Below are 22,326 nucleotides of genomic sequence, written 5' to 3' on the forward strand. Positions count from 1 at the left end.
CAGCAGGAGGGAGCTTTGTCTCAGCTGATCAGCAAAAGCAGCTCAGACACTGCCCAGCCCTTCTTCCCCCCAGCTTCCCCAGGAGCCTGCGCCTGCTCAGGTCACTTGTGCCCCATGCTCTATTCAACAGGGATGTGATGTAGGTTTAGTGAACGCTGGGCTAGTGCTTGCACCCAGGGATGGCACCAGCCCCACCATAGCTGAAGCCAGGGGACAAGGAGGGGGGCGACAGGGCTGCAAGAGAAGTCCTGCCCCAACAACCAGTGTCTGGTGGCTTTCCTTGGCTCGCCGGGGCTTTCCAGGTGGAAATGCCTTTCTCAAAACCAAATCAAAGCTCTTTCCGGCAAGGGTGGGAGCAGCCAATGCTGGAAACCACCTGTGTCTGAGCTGGTAGAGGCAGGGCCCCTGGAAAAGTGGACACCCTGCTTGGGTTCTTCTCTCCTCAGATCTTCCATCACTTATTAAAGCGCAGAGCTGCGCTGCTCCTGCCCCAAGGCCAGGACAGACCCCACGGAGCTCTCGCCCCAGCAGTGCCACAGCAGCGGAGGCAGCCAGAGGCAGTATCTCTGTAGCCTCATGTGCGTTTGCTCCTTGCCCCTGATTAAATAAACATCCTGGAGTTATCAGGAGCTGCTAAAAGAGCTGAGTCAACATTAATTAGTAACCAAAAAGATTGGTTGGGAAGGGAATGATGGGAGCAAAATACACAGGCATTTGTTTGCCGACTGCAGTGAAAGTGCAGAGGGTTCCCGCTCCCCCCCTCCTGGCCACTCACCTCTGGCCCCTGGCCCCCGTGCACAGACCTGGTACCTGCCCCATCCCGAGTCGCCTGCCTTGGGGCTCCCCAGGTCTGCTCCCAGTCGTGCTGACGTTGAGAAAGCTGAAATCCCAAGAGTAAGTTCTCCGAAACCGTAACATTTTAGGCAAGCATAGGCTCTTTGCCCTCTGAACACCACACTCCCCTTCTTTCATTAGTGTTTTTTCTCCCCTTTCTTCATTCCCAAGACCAGGCTGGGAAACGGCCTCCCCTTGGGGCAGAGGCGGGGAGCCTTAATACCATGAGGTTTGCTATGAAATAAGTGTGGTGGGACCCCAAAACTGGTACCTGGCTCTGGCCTGCTGTCCTCCCCTGCTCTCTGATCCAGCGCCCAGCCTGCCCCCGGGCTGGGAAGGTGCTGGCAGCAAAGGCTCTTGGAGCTGCCTGCATGTGTGGGGAGCCCTGTCCCCCCCATATGCCCCCAGCTCGGCACAGGCTGTGGGGGATGCTGGGTGGGAGAGCGTCTCTGCCCCTTTTCCCCTGTTCTGACCTTGGCCTGTTTGTTTTCTCCCTTCGGGGCAGGCTGAGCAAACAGTGGATGCCGGGCCCTGGCCGCAGCCACGCTCCAGCCCGCACAGTCACAGGAGGGCTGCGCTCCCGGCTGCCCAGGATGAGGCTGCTCTTCCCGGCCCTGGTGCTGGCCCTGCTCACCGCTGCCTGGGCTGCTGAAGGTGAGTCGGAGCCCACCAGCCCCACGCTGGGTGCCTCCCACTTGCAGCCAGGGTGGGGATGGAGTGAGTGTGCCCTTGGGCTGATGGAGGGGCTGGGGAGCCTGGGAAGGGTGAGGGGACCTGGTGGTGGTCATGGCCACTGGCCACGTTGGCTACGCCTCACAGCATGGGGAGAAGGCAAGCGGGCAGCACTATCAGAGATGGCCTGGGCAATCCCTGGCTGTCCTGCAGCTGGACTGCCAGTGTGGAGCTGGGACCCCGGCACAGCCTGGCTCACAGCTCCCGTCCCAGCAGGACCTGGGTGGGAGTGGGGAGAGGTGCTGCTGTAACCCCTGGTGATGGGGTTGACCATGGAGAGGTGGGGTCCCCCCAGCCAAGACATGCCATGTTTGCTTTCACCCCTGGGGCTGGGCCGGGGGGCAGACGCTGGCCCCGCTCCCCAGCCCACGTTACTCCTCCTGCACCGGCGGGTGGCTTTTGCAGACTCCTGTGTGGGCCGCTGCGAGGATGGCTTCAACGCGCAGCGCAAGTGCCAGTGCGACACCCTTTGCATGTACTACCAGAGCTGCTGCAGCGACTACTCCACCGTCTGCAAAGCCAAAGGTACCGGTCTCACGGCTGCCCTCCTATCTGGGGCAGGGGGTGCTGGGATGGCCGTGGGTGCCTGACACCACGGAGGCTCGGAGGGGTCCGTGCTGGGTCACCTCTGCACCCACCCATGTCTGCAGGGTGAGGTCAGTGCCAGGGTTTGGTGTTGCAGCACCAGGGTGTTCAGCAGCTGACTCACTGCCGCCCGCAGCGTGGGGTCTGTGCAAATCCATAGCACCTGGGAGCAAGCGGCTGCTGCCCCCACATCCAGTGGGAGATGCCCAGGGCTCCCCAGGACGAACCTGCTCCCTCCCACAGTGACCCGAGGGGATGTGTTTGCCTTGCCGGAGGATGACTACCTTGACTACAACCTCACCATCGACTTGGGCACGCCAGAGAGCACCATGGCAGACACCACGGAACTGCCCACACCCCCGTTGTCGGTGCAGCCTACACCGCAGAGCAAGCCAGACCCTGAGGAGACAGTGGATGTGCCTGTGGATGATGTGGTCAGCACCACACCAGATGAGGTCGGGGAGCACGACCCCGTGGAAGAGCCTGAGGAGCTGTGCAGCAGGAAACCGTTTGATGCCTTCACCGACCTGAAGAATGGTTCCATTTATGCTTTCCGAGGTACCTCAGGGACCTTTCCCAGGCGCGTGCGACATGCTACCACCCCGTCACCCCGTGCCCGTGGCTGTGGTCCCTTGTGCCACTCCCACCTCCCCTCTGTCCCCAGGGAAGTACTTCTATGAGCTGGACGAGACAAGTGTGCGGCCTGGCTACCCCAAGCTCATCAGCGACGTCTGGGGCATCGAGGGCCCCATCGATGCAGCTTTCACACGCATCAACTGCCAGGGCAAGACTTACCTCTTCAAGGTGGGCCGGAACCTGGCTGAAGGGCTGAGTGTGCTCCCAGGGCAGCCAGCACAGCTCCCCAACCCACCCTGTCCCCACCCTGTCCGCCTCCATGCATGCACACACGCAGTGGCTGCCAGATATCCCCAAATCCCCGCAGCTGTCCAGGGCCCCAGGCAGCCGCAGCCTCACAACAGGGCTCCCCAGCATCTGCTCGCTCCCCCTGGCAGTCTGGGGGATGCTGCACCCACCCCCTGACCCCCCCTCTGTCCTGCACCCCCCAGGGCAGCCAGTACTGGCGCTTTGACGATGGAGCCCTGGACCCCGGGTACCCACGCAACATCTCCGAGGGCTTTGAAGGCATCCCGAACAACGTCAACGCGGCCTTCGCCCTCCCGGCGCACAGCTACCATGGCAATGAACGAGTCTATTTCTTCAAGGGTAAGGGAAGAGCCCCTGCTCGCAGGCAGAGCCTGGCACCAGTGGCCACGGGCTGGACACCCCTCTAGCTACTGCTGCCCTCCAGTGTGTCCCCCACTAATGCCCTGCGCATCCTCTCCTAGACAAGTACTACTGGTCCTATGACTTTGCCAACCAGCCCACGCAGGCCGACTGTGAGAAGTCCTCCCCCTCCACCGTGTTCAACCACTATGCCTTCCTGAACCGTGACAGCTGGGAAGACGTCTTCCAGATCCTCTTTGGTGGAAGAATGAGTAAGGGCTGGGCCAGCCCCGGGGGAAAGGGCTGGCAGGTGCCAATACGGCCCGCACTGACAGGGTGCGAGGGGTGCGGGCACCCAGGGAGGAGGGAGCGATACCTGGGAGCATGGGCAGGCTGGATGAGCGGCCGTGCAGGGCAGGAGCTTGGGCTATGCACAGGAACCCCCCAGGCCACACCTGCATCTCCCACAGCATCCCAAATCCCACCCTCTGCAGCCCGTAAGCCCCACGCTACCCGTCACCAGCCATCTCACACCACAGCGTCGCTGCTGGGGGCTGTTTATTCCCACTGGGGCTGGAGATGCCACAGGAAAGCCCCAGCCCTGGGCAAGTGAAGTGAAAGATGGAAAGGAGGAGAAGGGGGCTCAGCAGCACAGGGCTCATCCCAGCCAAGGGTGGGGTGAGGGGCTGCTCCTGGCTCTGCCTCGCCCATGTCCCCATCATGCATCCCATCCAGGCTGGGATCCTCTGGAGCATCCCTGTGGGTCTCGGAGCTGGGGGCTGTCTGTGGGGCTGGGCTCAGCTCCCCCCCATACGTTGCTGCCCCTCTCACTCACCCTCTGCCTCTTTACCAGCGGGGGCGAGCAGTCCGCGGTACATCAGCAGGGACTGGAGGGGGGTGCCCAGCCGGCTGGATGCCGCCATGGCCGGCAGGATCTACGTGGCCTCCCACCAGCCCCGCAGGAGGAAGTCTCGCCGCCAGCGCAAGAGGTACAAGAGCCACCGGTCACTGAATTTGGGGTTCTGGGGCTGGCTGCAAAACGACTCTGACTCTGCGGGTGTTGAAAGCGACTGGCTGTCCGGTTCCCAGTGCGAGACCCTCCAGAGCGTCTACTTCTTTGTAGGAGGTGAGTCTGGGGCAGCAGGATCCGGGAGGGATGCGGAACCAGGGCTGCTGGGGCAGGGGGAGGTCTCCTCTCGCTCTGCGATGTCTCTGAGCTCTGGGATGCAGCGGGAAAGTGCCCAGGGCTGGCAGCGAGGGCAGCAGCTCCCCGCGGTGCTGCCCCGTGGGCCCTCCTGACAGCCACCTCCCCTTCCTCCAGACAAATACTACCGCGTCAACCTGCGCACCAAGCGCGTGGACCTGGTGCAGCCCCGCTACCCGCGCTCCATCGCCCAGTACTGGCTGGACTGCCCGCAGCCGGGGGAGGAGAGCACCTGAGTGGCACCACCGCAGCCACCCGGCAGCACAGCCCCTAGCTAGACAGAAATAAACTGCGAGTGCTGTGCAGGCTGGAGAGCCCTGTCTGTCTGTCCGTACATCCCGCCCGGGGTCTGCGCAGTCCTTGTAGTCTGAGATCCCCGTGCCCCCGCGGGCTGTGGTCATCCCTCCAGGTACAGTAACTGTGCGTGGGCTGTGCCAGATCCCCGCTGCTGGCTCTGTCCGCGGCGCGGCTGCTTAGATCTGCTCCGCCAGCCATTCCGGTGCCTCTTCCCACTGGAGGAGAGGGATGGTGCCGGCGGCTGCCAGCCGGGAGCCAGTGGGGTCAGGTCTCTGGCACCCCCCGGCTCAGGTCCACAGCCCCAGGCATGGGCAGCTGGGCTGGGGATGGGTGCCCATCGCCAAGGGACCCCAGCCGAGGCACTGCCTGGCCTCCCCCCTCTGCCCTGCTCACCTCTTGGCTCCGGTAATCCCGGCCACGGCGGGGCCGAAGGGATGACCCTTCCCTCGGGGCTGGGACGGCGCTCAGGGCCTGGCACCTCCTGGGGGAGCAGGTGCCGCTGAGTCGAGCTCCTGCTCCTGCCGCGGCTCCTGCTGTGAGGACACATGAGCAAACACGGACCCGCTGCCCCAGCACCCGTAACCACAGGGGCGATGCCCAGCGGGTGGCCTCCAGCCCCAGCTCTCACCGCTTTCCCTGGGGTGCCTGGGGGTGCCTGAGGAGCTGATGGGAGCCAGGCAGAGCCGAGTCCTCCTGGCCGGGTGGCAGGACACCCATGTTTCCCTCGGGGAGGATCGGCTGCGGCACGAGGGGCCCTGGCAGCACCTTGGGGTGAGCAGAGCGGTCAGGCTGCTGCACTGTGCTGTGCCGCCCCTCTCCGAAGAGACCCCCGGGGTTGTACCTGGGACACGGTGGCATTGGCCGGCCCAGGGCAGCACTGGGGGCAGCCAGGGCGGCTGGAGGCAGGAGGCAGCTTCTGCAAGAGGGGAGATCAGCGGGTGGGTGGTTCGGGCATCCTCTCCCCACGTGAGGATGTCCGTGGAGCCCGGGCCCCCCATGCTCACCGGGAGCCGGGAGCCAGAGGCAGGTGTCGTGTCGGGCTGCCGGAGCCTCGTGGGGTGGCTGGTGGGGACATGGGGGGTGCGGGCACTCGGGAGCAGGGGCTGGCCGTCACTGGAGCTGCGGGTGGCTCTGCAGGGTGGGCCAGCTGGGATGTCACCGCTGGGGTCTGGGGACAGCTGGGGCTGCCTGGGGAGCAGTGGGGGAGCAGGGCAGGGCACTGGCAGCCTCTGGCGAACCTCAAGCCTGCCCGGCCCCAGGGAGCCCCGGGGAGAGGCTGGCTGGCACAGGGTGCTGCCCGGCCAGGGGCTCTGGCTGTCCCACCAGCCCCTCGAGCCCCTGCTCGTGAGTCCTGCGTGCCCCCCCGTACCTCAGCTGCTCATTCTCCACCACGAAGTCCCGCAGGAGGCCGTAGAGGCTGGGCCAGGCAGGGGCTCCCTGTGACGGGAGCTGCCCTTCGACAGGGGAGCACCGCAGCCCTGCGGGTCCATACCTGCCTCCCCAGCCCGGCCATGCCCCCTCCCTTGGAGGGGTCCCTGGCATCTCCATGCTCCTCGCTGGCACCCTGGGCAGGCACAGCTGCTGGCGCAGGGAGAGGTTTTCCAGCTGCAAGGCATGGATTTCTTTCTCCAAGGTTTGCAGCAGCTTCTCCCGAGACACCTGGGAGCACAAGGGGGTGGCTCAGGGGCATCCCAGCAGTGGGGCAGGACACCCCGCCCGCAGCCCCTGCCTGCCATACCCTGTTGGCCAGGGGTCTGGTGGTGACCCTCCGGGCCCGGCTGGCGTAGTGCAGCGTGCTTAGCGTCTCCGAGAGGCAGTGTGAGGACGGGGAGATGCAAGCGACCTGCCAATGCAGAAAAGCCACAGGTGAGCTGCCAGCCAGGGGGTCACCTGTCTCCCCCCAGCCTTCCCCTCAACAGAGCAAGCCCCCAGCCCCCTGCAGCTCTGCGCAGCCCTGCCCGGCCTCCTCCATGCACATACCATTAGGGTGATGCCCGAGCCACCCAGGGAGCGTGCCAGCAGCCGGGTGAGCTTGCTGTCCCGGTAGGGGATGTGCGTCCGCTTCCCTCGGGGTTTGGCCAACAGAGAGATGCAGTGTCCTGCCAGAGGACGAGCCACAGAGGGGGTGACAGGGCTCTGACGGGGACCTGCAGCTCATGCTCCCATGGGGGTGTCCCCTGGCCCTTACCCAGTGCCAGGAGGCTGCGGTTGATATTGTTGGCTTCCACGGAGAGCTCCCCGCTGGAGCCGGTCTCCTTCACCCGCTCGCTGCCAGCCAGGTCCACGAAGCACAGCGTGCCCTGCTTGCCGGGGCAGGTGCTGGGCTGGGGAACCCGTTTTGGGGGGGTGATGCTCTGGCCTCCCTCACCCCTTCCCCGTGGCCCACAGCAGCGTTCCAACCCCTGGGTCTGGGATTTGGCTCCTTGCTGCTCGCCCCAGCCCCACCAACACATCCTTGGGGAGGAGGACATGATCCCCCATACCCCGGGGTTGTTTGCATCTCCACAAAGAGCCCCAGCCCCCCCCCCCCAAGCCCTCCCCCTGGAGCAGGATGTGTGCTCACGGCCCGTCTGCGGACATTGATGGTCAGAAGAGCGTGGCTGCGGCTCGAGTGCCTATTGAGGGCGTGCGCCGAGGTCTGTCGCCTCTGGGATCCTGCCGGGGGGGCAATTGCGAGCTGGTAGGGGGCACCATGCCCCACACCCTGGCACGGCACCCACTGCCCACCCCCGCCAGACACGAGCCCGCCCGGGCTCTGCAGCAGGATGGGGAGCTGCCCCCCTTGGCTGCCAACAGAGCCCCATTAGCCCCAGGGATGGTTTGTGGGGGGCTGAGTCCCCCCATACCGGGTCCAGCACACCCTGAACATGGCCCAGCCCCGCACCCATGGCTCAGCACCTTGCAGGAGCAGGTTGGCAATGGCCTCCAGGCTCTCAAAGTCCACACTGAGCTGGTTCTCCACGTAGAAGCCGTGGGTTTTGCTCCACCGCAGGGGCAGGGCGCACGGTGGCCCCGGGCTCAGCAGGTCCCGCACCTGGGGGGTTCAGCGGAGGGGAGGCACCAGGGGCGTGGGGGCACGGGGTGCCAGCGGGGCTGAGCTGGGTGGCCAGGCAGGCACTTACCTGCTCGTTGTAGATCTCCAGGTAGGAGGCACTGAGAGCCAGGTCAGAGCCGCGGCTCCGGCTCTGCTCCAGGAGGCAGGCAAAGGACCTCTGCATCAGCCCCAGCAGGGCAGGGGACGCCGGCTGGGTCTCGCTCTGCCGAGATGCCAGAGAGGTGAGCGGTCACATCGCGCTGGGCACCCACCTGCTCCCACCACCCCAGCACCCGAGACCGGGCGAGAAGAGCCCATCCCACCATCATCACCAGGTCAGCTGGGGGTGACGGCGTTGTACCTGGGCGAGGAGGGGTCCCATCAGGGTGTAGGTCTTCCCCGAGCCGGTCTGCCCGAAGGCAAAGACGGTGCAGGAGAAGCTGGGGAAGATGCTGAGCCTCAGGCCCGGCCCCAGGCGGTGGCACGGGGATGCCACCTCCCGGCACGGCCCTGGCAGCGCAAACCTGCCGCCGAGGCCTGGACGGGCGCAGCGAGCGGGCACGGGGTGGGCTGGAGGGCTGGGGTCGCGGGGGGGGGGTCACCACAATTTACCCATCTATGGCCAGCTCCACCAGCTGCCTCATCCCGCTGCCTTCGAACACGGCCTCCTGTGAGGCGCCCGCGTCGAACACGGCGCTGAACCCGAAGGTGGCATCGTGCCTGGCTGCGCTCACCTGGGTGCAGGGTGAGTGGCGGCTCAGGGGGTGCTGCGGCCCCCCGACCCCCCCGGCGGGGAGGTGGCACTTACGTGGATGGTGCCATCGCCGAGGCTGTGCACAACCCGCCGGTCGCCTCGCAGCGTCTCTGTGCAGGTCAGTGGCCGGACCCTAATGGCGGGGGGGGACACAGAGGTGTGGCTGGATGGGGACCCCGTGGAGACCCCCTGTGCCCCTGCCCCAGGCAGGAGGGTCCCCACTGTGTCCCTGAGCCCTTTGCGTCCGCCCTCACCTCAGCACGACTCTCAGGCGCGTCTCTCTGCCCACCACGGCGCCCTCCCGCTGCTCTCCGGGGCTCCTTTGGGGAACAGAGGGCAGAGGGGCAGTGGGTGCCCCCCAGGCTGGGGGTCCCGCCCGCGGACACCCCGGGGCAGGGGTAGAGGGGCTCACGGTCGTGCTGTGCTCACACCACCCTCCTGTTCCCACTGTGCCCTGGCAGGGGACAGGGTGCAATGTCCCCCCGTGTCCCCGCAGAGGGACCCTCACCCTCCTGTCCTCACCAGCCTTTCTGGGGTGCCAGCCCCGCGCACCTGGCGGTCGCTGCCCAGCCCCCACCCCTCCAGCGCAGGGTGGTCTCCGTCCCCTCCGGCTCCCCCCTGACTTACGGTCTGTCCTGGCCCCGTGGGAGCGTTCTGGGCCGTGTGCCCGGCTGGGGGTCCCAGCCCCGCTCCCCCTCTGGCTCCATGTGCCCCCCCAGCACCCCTCGCTCGGGGTGTCCGCAGCGGTCGGCGGGTCCCGGCAGGAGCCACCGCCAGCCAGCGCGGGCTGCCCCGCACAACTGGTACCACCGCTCGGTTAAACATTGACTGGTGCCAGCCCTGCGGGAGAGCGGCCGCACGGCGGGGGGCGAGGCCGGGGTAGGGGTGGGGGGCTGGTGGCGGCACCTCGGCCCTGGGAAGGGGGGAGGGGGCCCGGGGGTCGCCGGCCCAGCGGCACCGGACCCCTCCAAGCCCCCCTCTGAGCCCTGGGATCCTGACGGGCCTCAGCGTGCCCCGACGGCTGTGGGGAGGGGGGCCAGTACGGGCAGCCGGGGGGTCGCTGGTCCCCGAGGCAGCCCCAGGAGCGCCGGGGAAGGGGTGTGGGGGGGGCAGCGCCGCCCGCACGGGGCGGGCCCAGCCCGCCGGGGGGGCCCGGGGGGGATAAAAGCCGGGGAGGCGGCGGCGGGGCCGGGGGAACCGGGCCAGGATGAGCGCGGCCCCGGGCACCTCCCGCGCCCCCCAGCCGCTGCTCCGCTTCCCCGACGGGGCGGCCGGGCCGGGCGGCGGGCGGGCGGCGGGGGGGGTGCGCGCCCCGGGGCCGTGCCCCTGCCCGGGGGGGCCACGGAAGCGGCGGCGGACCACCTTCAGCCGGGGGCAGCTGTCGGAGCTGGAGCGGGCCTTCGCCGCCGTGCCCTACCCCGACATCGCCACCCGGGAGCGCCTGGCCGAGCTCACTCAGCTGCCCGAGGCCAAGATCCAGGTGAGCGCGGCCGGGACCACCCCCCCCCAACCTCCCCGTCCGCCCCTTCCCGGGGCCGAGACCCCCGGCCCCACGGGGCCGCCCTGTCGGTGCCTCACCGTGTGTCCCCCCCTTGCCCGGCCCAGGTCTGGTTCCAGAACCGCCGAGCCCGCAGGATCCGCAGCGCCAAACTGGAGCCGCCACCGCTGCCGCCGCTGCCACCACCCGGGGAGCGGTGTCCCCCCACCGCACCCCCCGACGGCACCCCCCCGGGCCCGGCCCCCGCCCTGCCTCCACCCGCAGCCCGCAGCCCCGCTCGCGGCCTCCCCACCTCGCTGGGCTCCATCTCCGACCTCATCTACAGCGCGGCCATCACCAACTTGGGCGAGCCGTAGCCGTGGCAGGGACCCCTGGCACCGGGGACCCCCCCCGGCACCCAGGCCGCCCAGCTTAGCGCCACGATTTCATTAGGGTGTGGAATTACTGCCGGTGCCAGTCCCAGGGATGCCATCCAATATCCTAAATGCCGGTGCAGCCGTGGCGGGGCCGGCTCCCCATCAGCCCCTAATACCGACTAATCTTTTGGAAAAAATACCTTAATCTAAGGCCGTATCCACGGATGATTGTGGTGTAGCCGCCCCTAATCCGCAGGCACGTTTGCAGGTGCCGGCAGATCTCCCTGTATCAGATATTAAAGCGTGTTTGCAGAGGGGCTTAGCTGCCATCAGAGCATTAATCACCGTGTCCGACCCTGGCAGGGTGCCCACCCAGCAGGTGTCCAGGTCCACAGGCCGGGCGGTGCAAACCTCGGTGTCCCCTCCCCACCACGGATGCACTGAGCTGGCTCCCTCCGCTCTCTGCTCCTCCGTGGCACTCGAGAAGCCCCCAGGCTCTGCGTTAAGGTGTGTCCCCTCCCCACCCACAGAAGCCGGGCACCCTGTGGCAGGGGAAGGCAGAGCCATGCACCCCTCGTTGCCCCGTCTGCCAGGGGAGCTCTGCCATGGCACGGGCAGGCAGCCACGGCTCGTGCTCCTCCCCAAGACACCAACAGCCACAGGGCCGCGTGTCAGGAGAGGCGGCGAGGAAACCGAGCTGCTGCAAAGCCCAGTCGGGTGCCAACGCCAATGTGGCCGCACCGGATGTCATCCAATTCCTGATCCGGCTGGAGGGAGAAAGAGCTCGCCCCCAGATACAAGCTGGGTCGGGTGCTGCATCCGCGTCACTCGGGAATAACACTCTCCTGAAAGTGGGCAAGGGAGCAGGCAGGAGCAGTGAGGGCAGGCAAAGGGAGGCTTCAGCAGGGGACGACGGAGTAGGATGCAGCGGGAGAGGGAAGATTCACAGCTCTCTGCGGTGTCTTTCAGACACCAGGCTGGTGTTCCACATAGCAACCGCCATCTCCCGTCAGGCAGGAAGGTTGCAAACACACGTTATTTATTGCCAGAATAAAAGGACGGTAACTTCACAGGAGAAGAGGAATGGTGGGAGCTAAGGCCCCTCTCTGTGCTGGAGTGGTGAGAATCCACAGCTGTTCCTCTTCTGTTCTGCAGCTGCAAGATTTTTAATCCATGATTCATTTCAGGAATGTTAAGGAGCGGGAAGCACAGGAGGAGGCTGGAGGAATGCAGCAGTCTTCCTGGTAGCAGCAGCAGGTACTAACATCATAGAAGATAAACCTTCCCCAGTGACTCCTGGGGAGGGCAAAAGCCTCCAGCATGAGGGCTGCAGTTCACACGGACATGTGCAGTTAGAGTTTCCCAAGGTCCCCTTCAAGGGTCTGCACCATTACGTACAACTCAGCTAAGCCAACCACGGAGGCCACAATTACCGCTGACAGGACGCGCTGGGGACACAAAAAGAGAGATAAGCGACCCTGCGCACGCGGTCGAGCTGCTGCTCCTGCCTGGCCAGCACAGGGCATGCCGCAAGCATGCTCCGAGGCCCCGGGCTCACTCACCGCTGCAGTCTCCGCAAAGACGTACTGGCTGCCCAGGTACGTGCAGGCAAAGGCGGTCACCACCGTGACTATGAAGTTGAATATGGTGATGACAACGGCTTTAACAGATCGAACTGGAGAGAAGGGGGAAAGACAATTGCTTTTAGATAAGGCTTGGAGATAAGGCTGGGGACAAGCTATAGTCTTGCTAATGCAGCCTGCCTGAGGTTGCCTCAGCTGGGCTACAGGATACTTAAGGATTCCCATGCTTTATGCCTCCAGAAATATTTACAGGAACAACCGACAGGCTGCTCCTTTACTTGAGGAACACTTCTGTGCATTAAAAACTTCCTGTGAGATATTTGGAGAGGGGAGGGCTGTCTGATGTCATCAGCTAGCGATACAATAGTTCCCGTGACTGACCTGTAGGTACACACTTCCAGGCATCAGCAGGATGAGCGGCCACTCACCTTGCCTCCCAAACTCAGCCAATGTCCCGTTCATCTGCTAAAAGAAGGGATTAAAACTTGTGATCAGTTGTATTTTAATGTTAATTGCATAATAAAAGCAACACCAATGCCCTGTCCTGTCCCTAAGAGTCAGAATTTCAGAGAGATGCTGGGGAGCCCTGACAGCAGTTGGGTGGGCCGTGGGGAGCAGCAGTTCCAACACGCCCGGGTTTCTCTGGGTTTTCGCTTGTGCTCTGATTCAAGGACGTTGGGATGGGATGGGATCATTTCTAATCAAAGCACATCTCAGAGTGTGTTTTGTTGCATTTGGGTTCTCTGCTGCAGGCTTCTCTTTAACAGAGACACTAAAGGGTCTCACCTTACCATCCATGTTCAGGCAGCTGGCAAGAACTAAACATTGTAAAGCTCTGCATGCTCTTTGTCAAATCGGACAGCGTTACTCAAACACCAAAAACCAGGCGGGAGGCAGGGAAGAATGTGATGAGCACACAGACATGGGAATACTCCTCTGCTTCTCCGTTGCTTGAAAGGAACGCGGCTGCCATTACTACCCAGCTCGGCTAAAACCACTCTGGTTCATAGATGAAGCTGCTAAGCTCGGCAGAGAGCAAAGCAGATCTTTCTACAACAGTTAACCTAACAGGAGGATACGTGCAGGGACTTAAACACACGGGGATGGCAGATACAGCTGGAGAAGGGATAGCAGGATGGGATCACAAGGAATGCCAGCAGGAAGGGATGCTGGCTTGTGCAAACAGTCACTGTGCCAACAGATCTCTTCCTGGGAAAGAACAAGTGCCCACATACTACCCTATTTTTTCAGCTTTTACCTTGACGTGAGTGATCTCATTTCAAAACTATGATGAAAATGTGACCGTTCAGACAAAGGCAGCACAGACACTCCCAGTAAAACATTTACCGCAGGTAGATCAAACCTTGAGATCTCTGGCACAGTGAGCTGTTCCCAAAAGTCAGGCTCTCTTCTATTCCACCATCCTGACAGTCCTGTCCTGCCTCTGCCCTCAACATCTGCTGTCCCCCACACATTTACAGTGTGCACCCCTCAAGTCCCTGCCCACGTTCCCTCTGTACTGCGCCCACTCTAGGGCGCAAACTTCCTTGGCTATCGGCCAGGCTGCTACCGGCCTGGCTTCAGAAGCCCGAATCCTGCCAGCAGGTGATGCAGCAGGCCCCTCACCTGGCCGGTGACGTTGCGGGTCATCCGCCGGTACTCCTCGTTGGCCAGCTTGGCCTTTATCCGCTCCAGCCGGGCCACCAGCTCGGGGTTCTGCGGGAAGGGCAGAGCCACCGTAAGGGCCGCGGCCGCCGCCCCCTCCCACGGCTGCTGCCCGCTCATCACCTACCCTCGGCGGCACCGGCACCTCGGGCAGGTCGATCTCGCAGCCTTCCAGAAGCTCGTGCAGGTAGAGGGGGTACCCTGCGGGTGGGGGGCGGGGCGGTTAACGGCGGCCCGGCCGGGCGCGGCCCGTCGCACCGGGGGCGGCGCGGCCTACCTGCCTCCCGCAGCGCGGTGTGCAGCCTCCGCAGCAGGCTGAAGGGCACCAGGGCGCCCTGGGAGGCCAGCGCCGCCTCCAGCTCGGCCTGTAGGCCGGCGGGCAGCGCCGCCAGCTCGCCGCCCTCCGCCGCCCGCCGCAGCCGGTGCCCGGCCCGCACCGCCGACGCCATCTTGGCCGGCCGCCGCCGTCTAGGCCCTGCGGAGCGCCATAGAGCGCGGCGGCGGGCTAGAGCGGCGCCGCGGGGGCCCCCGGGAAGGGGCGGGGGCGAGCGCGCGGTGCATTGTGGGCTGGCGGCGGGGGTCGGCCCGGCCGCGGGATGTCGGGCTGCGCGGCGCGGCGGTACGTGGCGGCGGCGCTGGGCCGGTGCCGGGCCCGCGGGCTGCCGCTCTGGGAGCAGCCCCCGGCCCGCGGCCCGCGGCTCCCCCCGCGCCCGGGGGCTGCGGCCCTGCCGCTGCTGTTGCCGCGGCGGCACCTCTCGTCGCGGTGAGGCCTGCGGGGGCGCGGTGAGGGGCGGCTGGGCCCGGGGGGGCGGGCTGGGCCGGGTGTGTGGAGGGGAGGGTTGGGGGGAGGGGAAGGGGGGTGGGGGGGGCTGTCGGGGCGAGCGGGGTGGTGGGGGCCGCGAGGGGTGTTGGGGAGGTGATTGGGGGATGTGTGGGGTGCGGTTGGGTCAGTGGGGGAAGGCTGGGAAGGAACTGGGGGCTGTCGGGGTGGCTGTGGTGGGGTGGGTGGGAGAGGAGGGATTGGGCTAAAGGGACGACTGGGTAGGGGGTGGGGGACATCCAGGGCGGCTGGGAATGGGGAGGCTGGCAAAGGGTTGGAGTCATGGAAACGGGGGGTCACTGGGCAGCCCAGCGTGTGGTGGGGTTCTCAGGGGGGGCGTGTGGTACCCGAGCGGGTATGAGTTGGGGGGAAGCGCCTGGGGCTTGGGGGCTGGCTCAGCCCCTGCAAACCCACCGAGCTACTTCTTTGCTCCTAGGAACCGTCCTGAGGGCAAAGTGCTGGAGCCCGTGGGGGTGTTCGAGGCACCCAAGCAGCACGGCAAATACGAGACGGGTCAGGTGAGCGGTTCTGGGGAGCAGAGCTGACCCTGGGGGTGGTTTCACAGGGATTGGGTAGCCAAGTGATTTACCCCTAAGGAGACTGCGGCGTTGTAGCAGAAGGCCAGAAGTTTCACAGTTCAGTGCTCCTTGTCTCTGCTGCGTCTGCAGTTTGTCAGTCATCTGACAGTAGCAAGTTGATAAGAATCTACAGCGTGCGTGATGCGACTGTTTCTGCAATGGCGTTTGCCCCACTGGTGTTATTGAAGGGTTTTCTTCCTCTAGGAGCAGAAGAGACAATCCCTGAATTTGAGAAGTAACAACTAAACTTGTAACTTCTGTGCTCAGTAATCAGAGATGTGTCTCTGTGTTCCTGGGTGGTCTCTCCCCTGCTGGGCTCCTTTCTGCACTTCTCCTGTTCTATTACTTGATGACTGGTTCATCCATTCACTTTTATGGGGTAGAGATGAGGTGAATTTCTTCTCTCATTCCAGACTGTTTATATTCCCTCTTTGTTTCTGGGTTCACACAGTGGTGATTCTCCCCGTATTCCCATCCCACACATTCATACCCTTTATAAATGTTTCTAATTTTACCTCAGTTAACAGATATTTTTTTTTTTTAAACACTATTAGAAAAGGGCTTTTGGCTTCATGTTTTCTTTTGTACCTTAAGTTTCTTAAAGCTTGGTGTGTATTCAAATGCAACTGTTTGTTTCTTTCAGCTATTTCTTCACAGTGTGTTTGGCTATCGAGGAATAGTCCTGTTTCCTTGGCAAGCCAGGCTTTATGATCGAGATGTGGCTTCTCCTGTCACAGAGAAGTAAGGATTTGGTTTATATGTTGCACTGTTACATTTACGTTTTTTAGCGTGTTTCCTGTTTGCGTTAAACAAGTCTTTTTAAGGAGGACAGTGGTATGGGTCTGTTTTGTGTGACTGTATGAGTATTAATTTTGTGTTAATTAGAGACAGGGTGGAAGTATGAAGGATGAGAGTGAGTGTGTGTATGAAGGAAGTAAAAAAAATAAGTAATCATGCTCCTGGCATTTTTTATCACAAAAACACCCCCTTGTGTTGCTTTTTGAGTTAGGTCCAGGTTCCTGTGTTAAAATTGCAGGCTGTGGCTTCTGTAAATTTCCAGTGAGTTGGATTTGTCAGTTGCCTCCCCAGTTTCAACCCATTAGATAGGCCAGGTTCATCCTTCTTGCAGACTGAGTCGCTGTTCAGTTCTCTCCCCTTTTCCATCCATTTCCCCCCTGGTCTGTGTTGGAGCTGTGCTGGGAAGGGATGAGGATGAGGATCGGGGGGCAGTGGAAGTAGCCACCCCAAACAGGAGACTGGACTGAGCAGGAAGAACTTCTCAGTCTGAGAACAGAGCTGTCGTGCCTGTGACAAACACTGTTTGTCATCTTGGCTCATCTGTTGTTGTGTGGGTGGTTGACATGAATTTGATTTGGATGGAGTTGAATGATTACAGACTGTGAAATGTATTTTTTAAAAAAATATTGTTTATGAATGTGCTTGGTCCTGGTAACAAGTTTGCTGCCATCCTGTGCTCGAGCTCAGTGCTCTGCTTTTCTCTTTAAGGAGCGAGAATGTGGCAGGCCATGGTTCCAAAGAGGTCAAGGGCAAAACGCATACTTACTATCAGGTGCTAATAGATGCCCGGGATTGTCCACATATAGTAAGTAACTAATAATCTTGGTATTGAAACTTAAATATCTTCTCCTTAATGAATGGTTCAGATGGACAGGTACTGAAAGAAGGTGGCTGTGGTGGCTAACTTGATTGTTTAGAATTTCAGAACAAATTTGTTCTTCAAGACATATTTTCCCTGAGAAAGACAATCTGAAATGTCATGTGACTGTTTTCTGGATCATGTTTCCTTCTTCCAGCCTCCTTTCCTGATCCTGTTGGCGTTCCTACTCTGTTGTGTACAGTCATTATGAATGTGGGTTGCAGCATTGAAAATGCTCCTCTCTTGTTTGGGTGGAGAATTAGCCTAGAGGAATTAAAAGAAGAGATGTTCTGCAGTGAATTGGCTAAATAAAATAAACATTATGCACTTCAGAAATCACAATAGTAAACTGAAATGTGGCTGGCAACTGACCCACAATAATCCACACAGAAAGACAGAAACCTCCCTTTTTCTCAGTCCCAGAGATCGCAGACGGAAGCAGTGACGTTCCTGGCAAATCATGATGACAGCAGAGCTCTCTATGCTATACCAGGTGAGGAAAACCACCTTCAGCCTCTGTGGAGACGGGGATTTCGTGAGATGAGGTCAGAAGAGTCATCAACAGTCAACCTCTGCCAGTGAAGCAGCAATTCCTACAGGATGTTCCTGTAGGGAATCTGTCTGTAGTTCAGGGCTGGGCTAGAGACAACAGGATGACTAAAGTATGTGAAGCTGTTTTGGACAGATGGAAGTTGGGCAGACTGTGATCGGACACAGGCATGCCTGCTTTGAGCTCTCGAGACTGATCCCATGCGCATACCCTGTTGTATACGGGCTAGTCTAGTTTATTATTGGGACAGCTAGATCTCTTCCTGTCCTGTGCATTTCTTGCCCAAAGTCCTTTTGTGGCAGTGCAGTTGCTTCGCAGGCTGTGTGTGTTTATCAGAGGAATCATTCTGTGGAGAAATTGCACAGAAGAATGCTGCCAAGGGTTATTACTGGCCTGTTTCCTCCATACTTGCAGTCATGGCAGTATTATCTTTGGCTTCCTTCTTGCTAATGTGATCCATTTTTCTGCCAGGAGACTTCTGAGCTGCTCTTTGCTAGGGAAACTGAACAGTTTTGGGGTTTCTTTTTCAGGTTTAGACTATGTAAGCCATGAAGATATCCTTCCCTACAGCTCCACTGATCAAGTGCCCATCCAACATGAGCTCTTCGAGAGGTTTCTCATGTACGACCAAACAAAAGGTAATCTCTGGCTTCAGAGAGAGCTCTTCAGAGCCAGATGCCCGAGGTACTCTATAACAAGTACCCAGAACCTGTCATCTTAGTTATGGTGGAAAAATTGTGGTCTGGTTTGGGTTTTGTTACAGTAAAGCTTCCTTTAAATAGTTTTTGTAACTGTGAAAGGAGTTGCTTTGAGGGAAGAGCGCTCTGGATACAGTATGCCTCTCTGCATAAACTCTCACCTTTCCCTCCCCACAGTTCCACCTTTTGTAGCAAGGGATACGCTGTGTGCTTGGCAGGAGAAGAACCATCCCTGGCTAGAGCTTTCTGATGTGCACCGAGAAACCACGGAGAACATCCGCGTCACAGTTATCCCCTTCTATATGGGCATGAGGGTAGGTCTGTGTTGCGTGTTGCTGTGTTAGTTCTGTGATCTGCTTAACTTGCATGTTTTGCTAAGACCAGTTTACTGGCTGAAGGTGCCGCCTTCTTACTGGAGAAATGACTTTTTAATCACAGTTGTGATTTCCTTGTCATGTTGTCCAGCAGAGAGATGAACAAGAAACTGTTTGGCCATACATTTTTGGAGGACAGCTTCTGAATATTAGTGTGTGTTTGTTATTTGTAGGATGGGAAATACCCTGTACTGTTCTGCAGAACATTGCTAGTGAGATATTTAGGAAGGCTTGTGAATTGGTCCTTTATTGCCTCAGTCACAGATGGGCATGTGTGTGAGGTGGCAGTGAGGCCAGCTGCCCCGTAATGACAGATGTGCCTGTTATCCTGCCCAGGGATGAGGTGCTGTGGGTGTCTACCCCTGTTTTCCTGGCTGTAATATGGGTTAGAGGGTTTGGTTAAAGCCTTCTGGATTTAGCTGATAACTACGAGCCCTTTATAGCATAACAACTTGATGTGGACCATCCCAAATAATGAGGAGGCTCCAGTAGACTTCTGAGTGGGAGGGCTGGGAATTACCACAGCAGTTTGATTTCCAAGTCCAGATGAGCACAGCTGCTGGGGGCCCGTGCTGTGACAGGTGGATGTTTTGGTGTGGATTTGCAACTTCTGTGAAGCCCAACTGATGTTTGTCCTAACGTTGTCAGAAAAACAGGTGCCTGAAGGCAAGGAAACGGGTGTTTCTAAATCTGTAGAAAGTGCGTAATTAACATGGAGATCAACCCTCCGTAGTCGAGATCCTTGCAAATCTCCCACCTCATGATTACATGTCTAGAGCAGAGCCAGTGCCAGGCGGTAACTGATGGACTGCTTCGGAGAGCAGCTGTCTGTGCTCATGTGAGTTGTCCGCGTCGATCTGGCATGAAGCGAGAGCCCCCGTGCTTGTGCTGTGCTGACAGCTGATGAGGTTTTGGCACCAAGTGTTGAAGGGCAGCTGCTAAAGTCTTTTGTTTCTCTTGACAGGAAGCCCAGAATTCCCATGTCTACTGGGTAAGTGCCTTTTGTTTCATGAAGCAGCTAAAGGGAAGGAGTTTATTTGCTGTGGCATCACTGCTGTGTGATAAGCTCTGAGGGAGAGTAGCCCTTGCCTGGCAACTGTTTCCCAGTATTGGCTATGGGTTATCAACTGTTTGCAGCTGATTCCAGTTCTTGATAACAGTCTTTCTTCTGTCTAGTGGCGCTACTGTATTCGCTTGGAGAACCTTGACAGCGAAGTGGTACAACTCCGAGAACGGCACTGGAGGATATTTAGCTTGTCTGGCACTTTGGAAACTGTCAGGGGCCGTGGCGTTGTAGGAAGGGTAGGTATTGTGTAGCTTCTCTTGGGAAGCACAGTGCTTTGCTGGAGTCCTCTCGCTTGGGTTGATCCGCTGGTAAATTGCTTAGTGGCAGTAGAAATAGATGGAATAGGAAACTGGCAATGAAAAAAATCATTAGCTTTTTATCAGTTGTTAGTGTGCATTAATCAAAACTTCATACTATTAGAGAATGATCCTAAATGACTGGTAACAGGAAAACTGGAATGACGTGTGATTTTGGTGCTACTCAGTGGGTGAGTTGTTTGCTGTGCAATTGGTAGCGATGCTCAGGTGTGGCTCTCTCTGTTTTTCTTTTTGCTATATAAATTTCCTGTTGATGCCTGTCTGTGGAGAAATATTAAGATCTGTTGCTGATGCAGCGTGGTCTCTTGTCTTCTCAGGAGCCAGTTTTGTCCAAAGAACAGCCGGCATTTCAGTACAGCAGTCATGTCTCCCTGCAGGCATCCAGCGGTCACATGTGGTAAGAAGCACTTATTACTGCAGTGGTGGTTTAGATATAGGGCCCCACAGCGCTGAACTGGGACGCAGTTATTGGCTGAAAGGTGGGTGGAAGTGGACTGAATGGGACATACTTGATAGCATACATTTTTTTTGAGCCTCTCTATAGCGGTATCCCAGTTAGTGATAAGATGATCTGTTGATTCTTTGCACCAAGAGAGGTTTCAGGTTAATTTATCTTTCTTCTGTGGTCTATGCTGGATTTGAAAAGACATGAAGCAGTTCTCCATCTTCTGCTTTCCTCAGTTTCTGTCCCTTTCAGTCCTTGGTGCACGAGGATGCTTGGCTTCATGCTGGTGTTTCCCCAGGCAGCAGGGATGTGTGCACTGATATCCTCTCTTGGGAGAGGACTGGGCTTTGATTCTATCCCTGTGTGAAGCTGTGCAGTTTTGCGTCCACAAGGAATCGCCGCGTGGGGTTATTCCCAGTTGAGGCCAGATAAGGCCCTCGTTCTAACTGGTGTTCAAGTATCCTCTTCTGGTAGTGCAGGTAGGAAAGTGCTCAGCTGTGTTGTTCTTCTTCCTGTGCCACAGGGTTAAAGCCATTTCCCTTTGTTGTGCATTTCAGCTATGTTAGCACATCTAGTGTCATTTCTGTGTGGACAAGAAATGTGCAGGCACCTCTGTCTTCTATATGACAGGTCTTTCTGGCTTGCATTTTTTAAGTAAACATGTTTGGGAGTTAAGCTGCCTTGGAACTGCCTTTTTGCTGGGGAAAACAAGAGAGCGGCTCTTTGCCTATAGGATATACTCCTGTTTGCCATGTTAAGCATTTTGCATTGCCTGAATGCATGCCCTGGGGAATAAAACCAGCTTGTTTAGTAGTTTTTCCCTCTCTGCATGCATCCTGAAGAGACAAAGGTCCTGCAGCTCAGAAGCTGCTCAGCTTGACTTCTGGTTTTTGACTGTGTCCTCTCCATCATGAGAACCTGTTGGTTTATCTCCACAATCCTCTCGCCCATGTCACGTTCTGCAGTGCAGTCGACTGTAGTTCAAGGCAGTAAACAAATTCCTTGTTTGAACAAGGACAGGCAGATTCAGTTCTGAAATGCAAAGCAGAAGCTGTTCCAAATTACATCTGTGATGGGATTTCATATTGTCGCAGACTTCTTAACCAGTGGAGCTTCTGCCAAGAAATATGAATCTGAATTTACATGTAACCAGTTCGTAAAAATAGCTCGGATGGTTTTGTCTCCTGTGGAGTGGGAGTTAGGAAAACACTGTCGCAGATGTGTGGAGTGTGTTTATCTCCTGGAGGCTCCAACCATGACATCTTTGTTCAGGAAATGTACATTAGAGATGTGATGTAAACTGCCCAGGAGTTCTCCAATAAATGAGTCAATTTGGCAGGCAGATGTTCTTGCTGTTGAACCAAGGTACTTGCTGCTGGGCCGGCCCTGCAAATAGAGCCCCAGAGTCCCTGTGCAGGATATGGAAGAGCTCATGTCTTGCTTTCTTGCTGATGATTCGTACCTGTGTTTGTCCCTGGCCTCAGTGTGATCTCTGCCATTATTTTTGCAGGGGTACTTTTCGATTTGAGAGGCCTGATGGCTCCCACTTTGATGTCCGAATCCCACCCTTTTCTCTGGAAAGCAACAAAGACGAGAAGACCCCTCCCTCCGGCCTTCACTGGTAGAGCAGACTGAGTGCCGAGACCCACAGAGGCCTGTGTGTGTTGTAGACCTTTGCCTCCCCATTATCATTATGCTGCAGCCAAGAACACAGAGCTTTTAAACATTTTAAACCATTTTTGTTTTAACTATTGTCTAATGGGGAGGCTTTTTTTGAACTTTAATACTGGCTCTCTTGGGCTGCTTGTAAACATAAGCTGTGTTACAGTTAACCCATCCCTTCGTGGCACCTGCTGGGGTTGGAGCTGGGGGATGTAGATCTGTGCTGCTGCAGACTGGCCCCCTCGGCAGGCCTGGACCCTTTCCAATGTGTTGTGAATTCTCTGCAATGTGAGGTTTCTCTAATAAACTGGCCCTTCCAGTTGCAACCAGTCTTCCTTTATAAACCAAGGCCTAGGTTTTGCATCCAGCCTGCCCCAGCTTGTTGCTTCTCCC

At 59.0% G+C, this 22,326-nt stretch overlaps 5 protein-coding genes across 15 annotated transcripts; 3 read left to right on the top strand and 2 right to left on the bottom strand.

Annotated features, from left to right (window-relative positions):
* Positions 1-1,339: 1,339 nt before the first annotated feature.
* Positions 1,340-4,884, top strand: VTN (vitronectin). The gene is made up of 8 exons (XM_056357420.1): positions 1,340-1,488; positions 1,972-2,091; positions 2,395-2,709; positions 2,816-2,955; positions 3,219-3,375; positions 3,498-3,647; positions 4,229-4,501; positions 4,697-4,884. The coding sequence occupies exons 1-8, from the start codon at positions 1,356-1,358 to the stop codon at positions 4,813-4,815; spliced, it is 1,407 nt and encodes a 468-aa protein (XP_056213395.1). The 5' UTR covers positions 1,340-1,355; the 3' UTR covers positions 4,816-4,884.
* On the bottom strand, positions 4,850-9,696 carry KIF12 (kinesin family member 12). 8 transcript variants are annotated; one of them, XM_056355119.1, is made up of 16 exons: positions 9,292-9,696; positions 8,919-8,984; positions 8,523-8,797; positions 8,272-8,350; positions 7,999-8,133; positions 7,775-7,910; positions 7,440-7,531; positions 7,065-7,200; positions 6,857-6,975; positions 6,615-6,719; positions 6,246-6,535; positions 5,881-6,064; positions 5,718-5,792; positions 5,505-5,641; positions 5,270-5,406; positions 4,850-5,091 (listed from the first exon to the last, which is right to left on the bottom strand). In XM_056355119.1, exons 1-16 carry the CDS (start codon positions 9,487-9,489, stop codon positions 4,850-4,852), a joined length of 2,406 nt encoding a protein of 801 aa, XP_056211094.1. In that variant the 5' UTR covers positions 9,490-9,696. The 8 variants fall into 8 exon arrangements, 7 of the variants coding, with proteins under 7 accessions (XP_056211094.1, XP_056211019.1, XP_056211151.1 ...); XM_056355044.1 differs by having other exon boundaries at positions 5,270-5,409; XM_056355239.1 differs by having other exon boundaries at positions 4,982-5,117; positions 5,270-5,409.
* Positions 9,697-9,772: 76 nt separating this feature from the next.
* On the top strand, positions 9,773-10,518 carry SEBOX (SEBOX homeobox). Its single transcript, XM_056361407.1, has 2 exons — positions 9,773-10,144; positions 10,270-10,518. The coding sequence occupies exons 1-2, from the start codon at positions 9,872-9,874 to the stop codon at positions 10,516-10,518; spliced, it is 522 nt and encodes a 173-aa protein (XP_056217382.1). The 5' UTR covers positions 9,773-9,871.
* A 55-nt stretch (positions 10,519-10,573) lies between these two features.
* TMEM199 (transmembrane protein 199) lies at positions 10,574-14,298 on the bottom strand. Of its 4 annotated transcripts, none has more exons than XM_056360119.1 (6): positions 14,044-14,294; positions 13,894-13,967; positions 13,728-13,817; positions 12,530-12,563; positions 12,081-12,193; positions 10,574-11,966 (listed from the first exon to the last, which is right to left on the bottom strand). In XM_056360119.1, the coding sequence occupies exons 1-6, from the start codon at positions 14,213-14,215 to the stop codon at positions 11,871-11,873; spliced, it is 579 nt and encodes a 192-aa protein (XP_056216094.1). In that variant the 5' UTR covers positions 14,216-14,294; the 3' UTR covers positions 10,574-11,870. The 4 variants fall into 4 exon arrangements, with proteins under 4 accessions (XP_056216094.1, XP_056216029.1, XP_056215954.1 ...); XM_056360054.1 differs by having other exon boundaries at positions 12,530-12,566; positions 14,044-14,292; XM_056359979.1 differs by having other exon boundaries at positions 10,574-12,193; positions 14,044-14,298.
* Positions 14,299-14,323: 25 nt separating this feature from the next.
* POLDIP2 (DNA polymerase delta interacting protein 2) lies at positions 14,324-22,259 on the top strand. Its single transcript, XM_056359221.1, has 11 exons — positions 14,324-14,529; positions 15,023-15,104; positions 15,808-15,905; positions 16,671-16,767; positions 17,239-17,314; positions 17,902-18,009; positions 18,247-18,383; positions 19,408-19,434; positions 19,620-19,745; positions 20,144-20,223; positions 21,782-22,259. The coding sequence occupies exons 1-11, from the start codon at positions 14,363-14,365 to the stop codon at positions 21,894-21,896; spliced, it is 1,113 nt and encodes a 370-aa protein (XP_056215196.1). The 5' UTR covers positions 14,324-14,362; the 3' UTR covers positions 21,897-22,259.
* Positions 22,260-22,326: the final 67 nt, after the last annotated feature.

This window comes from Falco biarmicus, chromosome 1, assembly GCF_023638135.1.
Source record: "Falco biarmicus isolate bFalBia1 chromosome 1, bFalBia1.pri, whole genome shotgun sequence".
Classification (NCBI taxonomy): Eukaryota; Metazoa; Chordata; class Aves; order Falconiformes; family Falconidae; genus Falco; species Falco biarmicus.

Coding starts and splice junctions, on each gene's coding strand:
- KIF12 (XM_056354802.1), bottom strand. CDS start 9,489: ATGTTTAACCGAGCGGTGGTACCAGTTGTGCGGGGCAGCCCGCGCTGG. Junction 7,201..7,439: donor TCAATGTCCGCAGACGGGCC/GTGAGCACACAT, acceptor CGGGTTCCCCAG/CCCAGCACCTGCCCCGGCAA. Junction 5,118..5,269: donor GGGATTACCGGAGCCAAGAG/GTGAGCAGGGCA, acceptor CCCGGCTGGCAG/CCGCCGGCACCATCCCTCTC.
- VTN (XM_056357420.1), top strand. CDS start 1,356: ATGCCGGGCCCTGGCCGCAGCCACGCTCCAGCCCGCACAGTCACAGGA. Junction 2,956..3,218: donor GCAAGACTTACCTCTTCAAG/GTGGGCCGGAAC, acceptor TGCACCCCCCAG/GGCAGCCAGTACTGGCGCTT. Junction 3,376..3,497: donor ACGAGTCTATTTCTTCAAGG/GTAAGGGAAGAG, acceptor ATCCTCTCCTAG/ACAAGTACTACTGGTCCTAT.
- POLDIP2 (XM_056359221.1), top strand. CDS start 14,363: ATGTCGGGCTGCGCGGCGCGGCGGTACGTGGCGGCGGCGCTGGGCCGG. Junction 15,105..15,807: donor GCAAATACGAGACGGGTCAG/GTGAGCGGTTCT, acceptor TGTTTCTTTCAG/CTATTTCTTCACAGTGTGTT. Junction 15,906..16,670: donor GCTTCTCCTGTCACAGAGAA/GTAAGGATTTGG, acceptor TTTCTCTTTAAG/GAGCGAGAATGTGGCAGGCC.
- TMEM199 (XM_056360196.1), bottom strand. CDS start 14,215: ATGGCGTCGGCGGTGCGGGCCGGGCACCGGCTGCGGCGGGCGGCGGAG. Junction 13,968..14,043: donor CACCGCGCTGCGGGAGGCAG/GTAGGCCGCGCC, acceptor CCCCACCCGCAG/GGTACCCCCTCTACCTGCAC. Junction 13,818..13,893: donor AGGTGCCGGTGCCGCCGAGG/GTAGGTGATGAG, acceptor CCCTTCCCGCAG/AACCCCGAGCTGGTGGCCCG.
- SEBOX (XM_056361407.1), top strand. CDS start 9,872: ATGAGCGCGGCCCCGGGCACCTCCCGCGCCCCCCAGCCGCTGCTCCGC. Junction 10,145..10,269: donor TGCCCGAGGCCAAGATCCAG/GTGAGCGCGGCC, acceptor TGCCCGGCCCAG/GTCTGGTTCCAGAACCGCCG.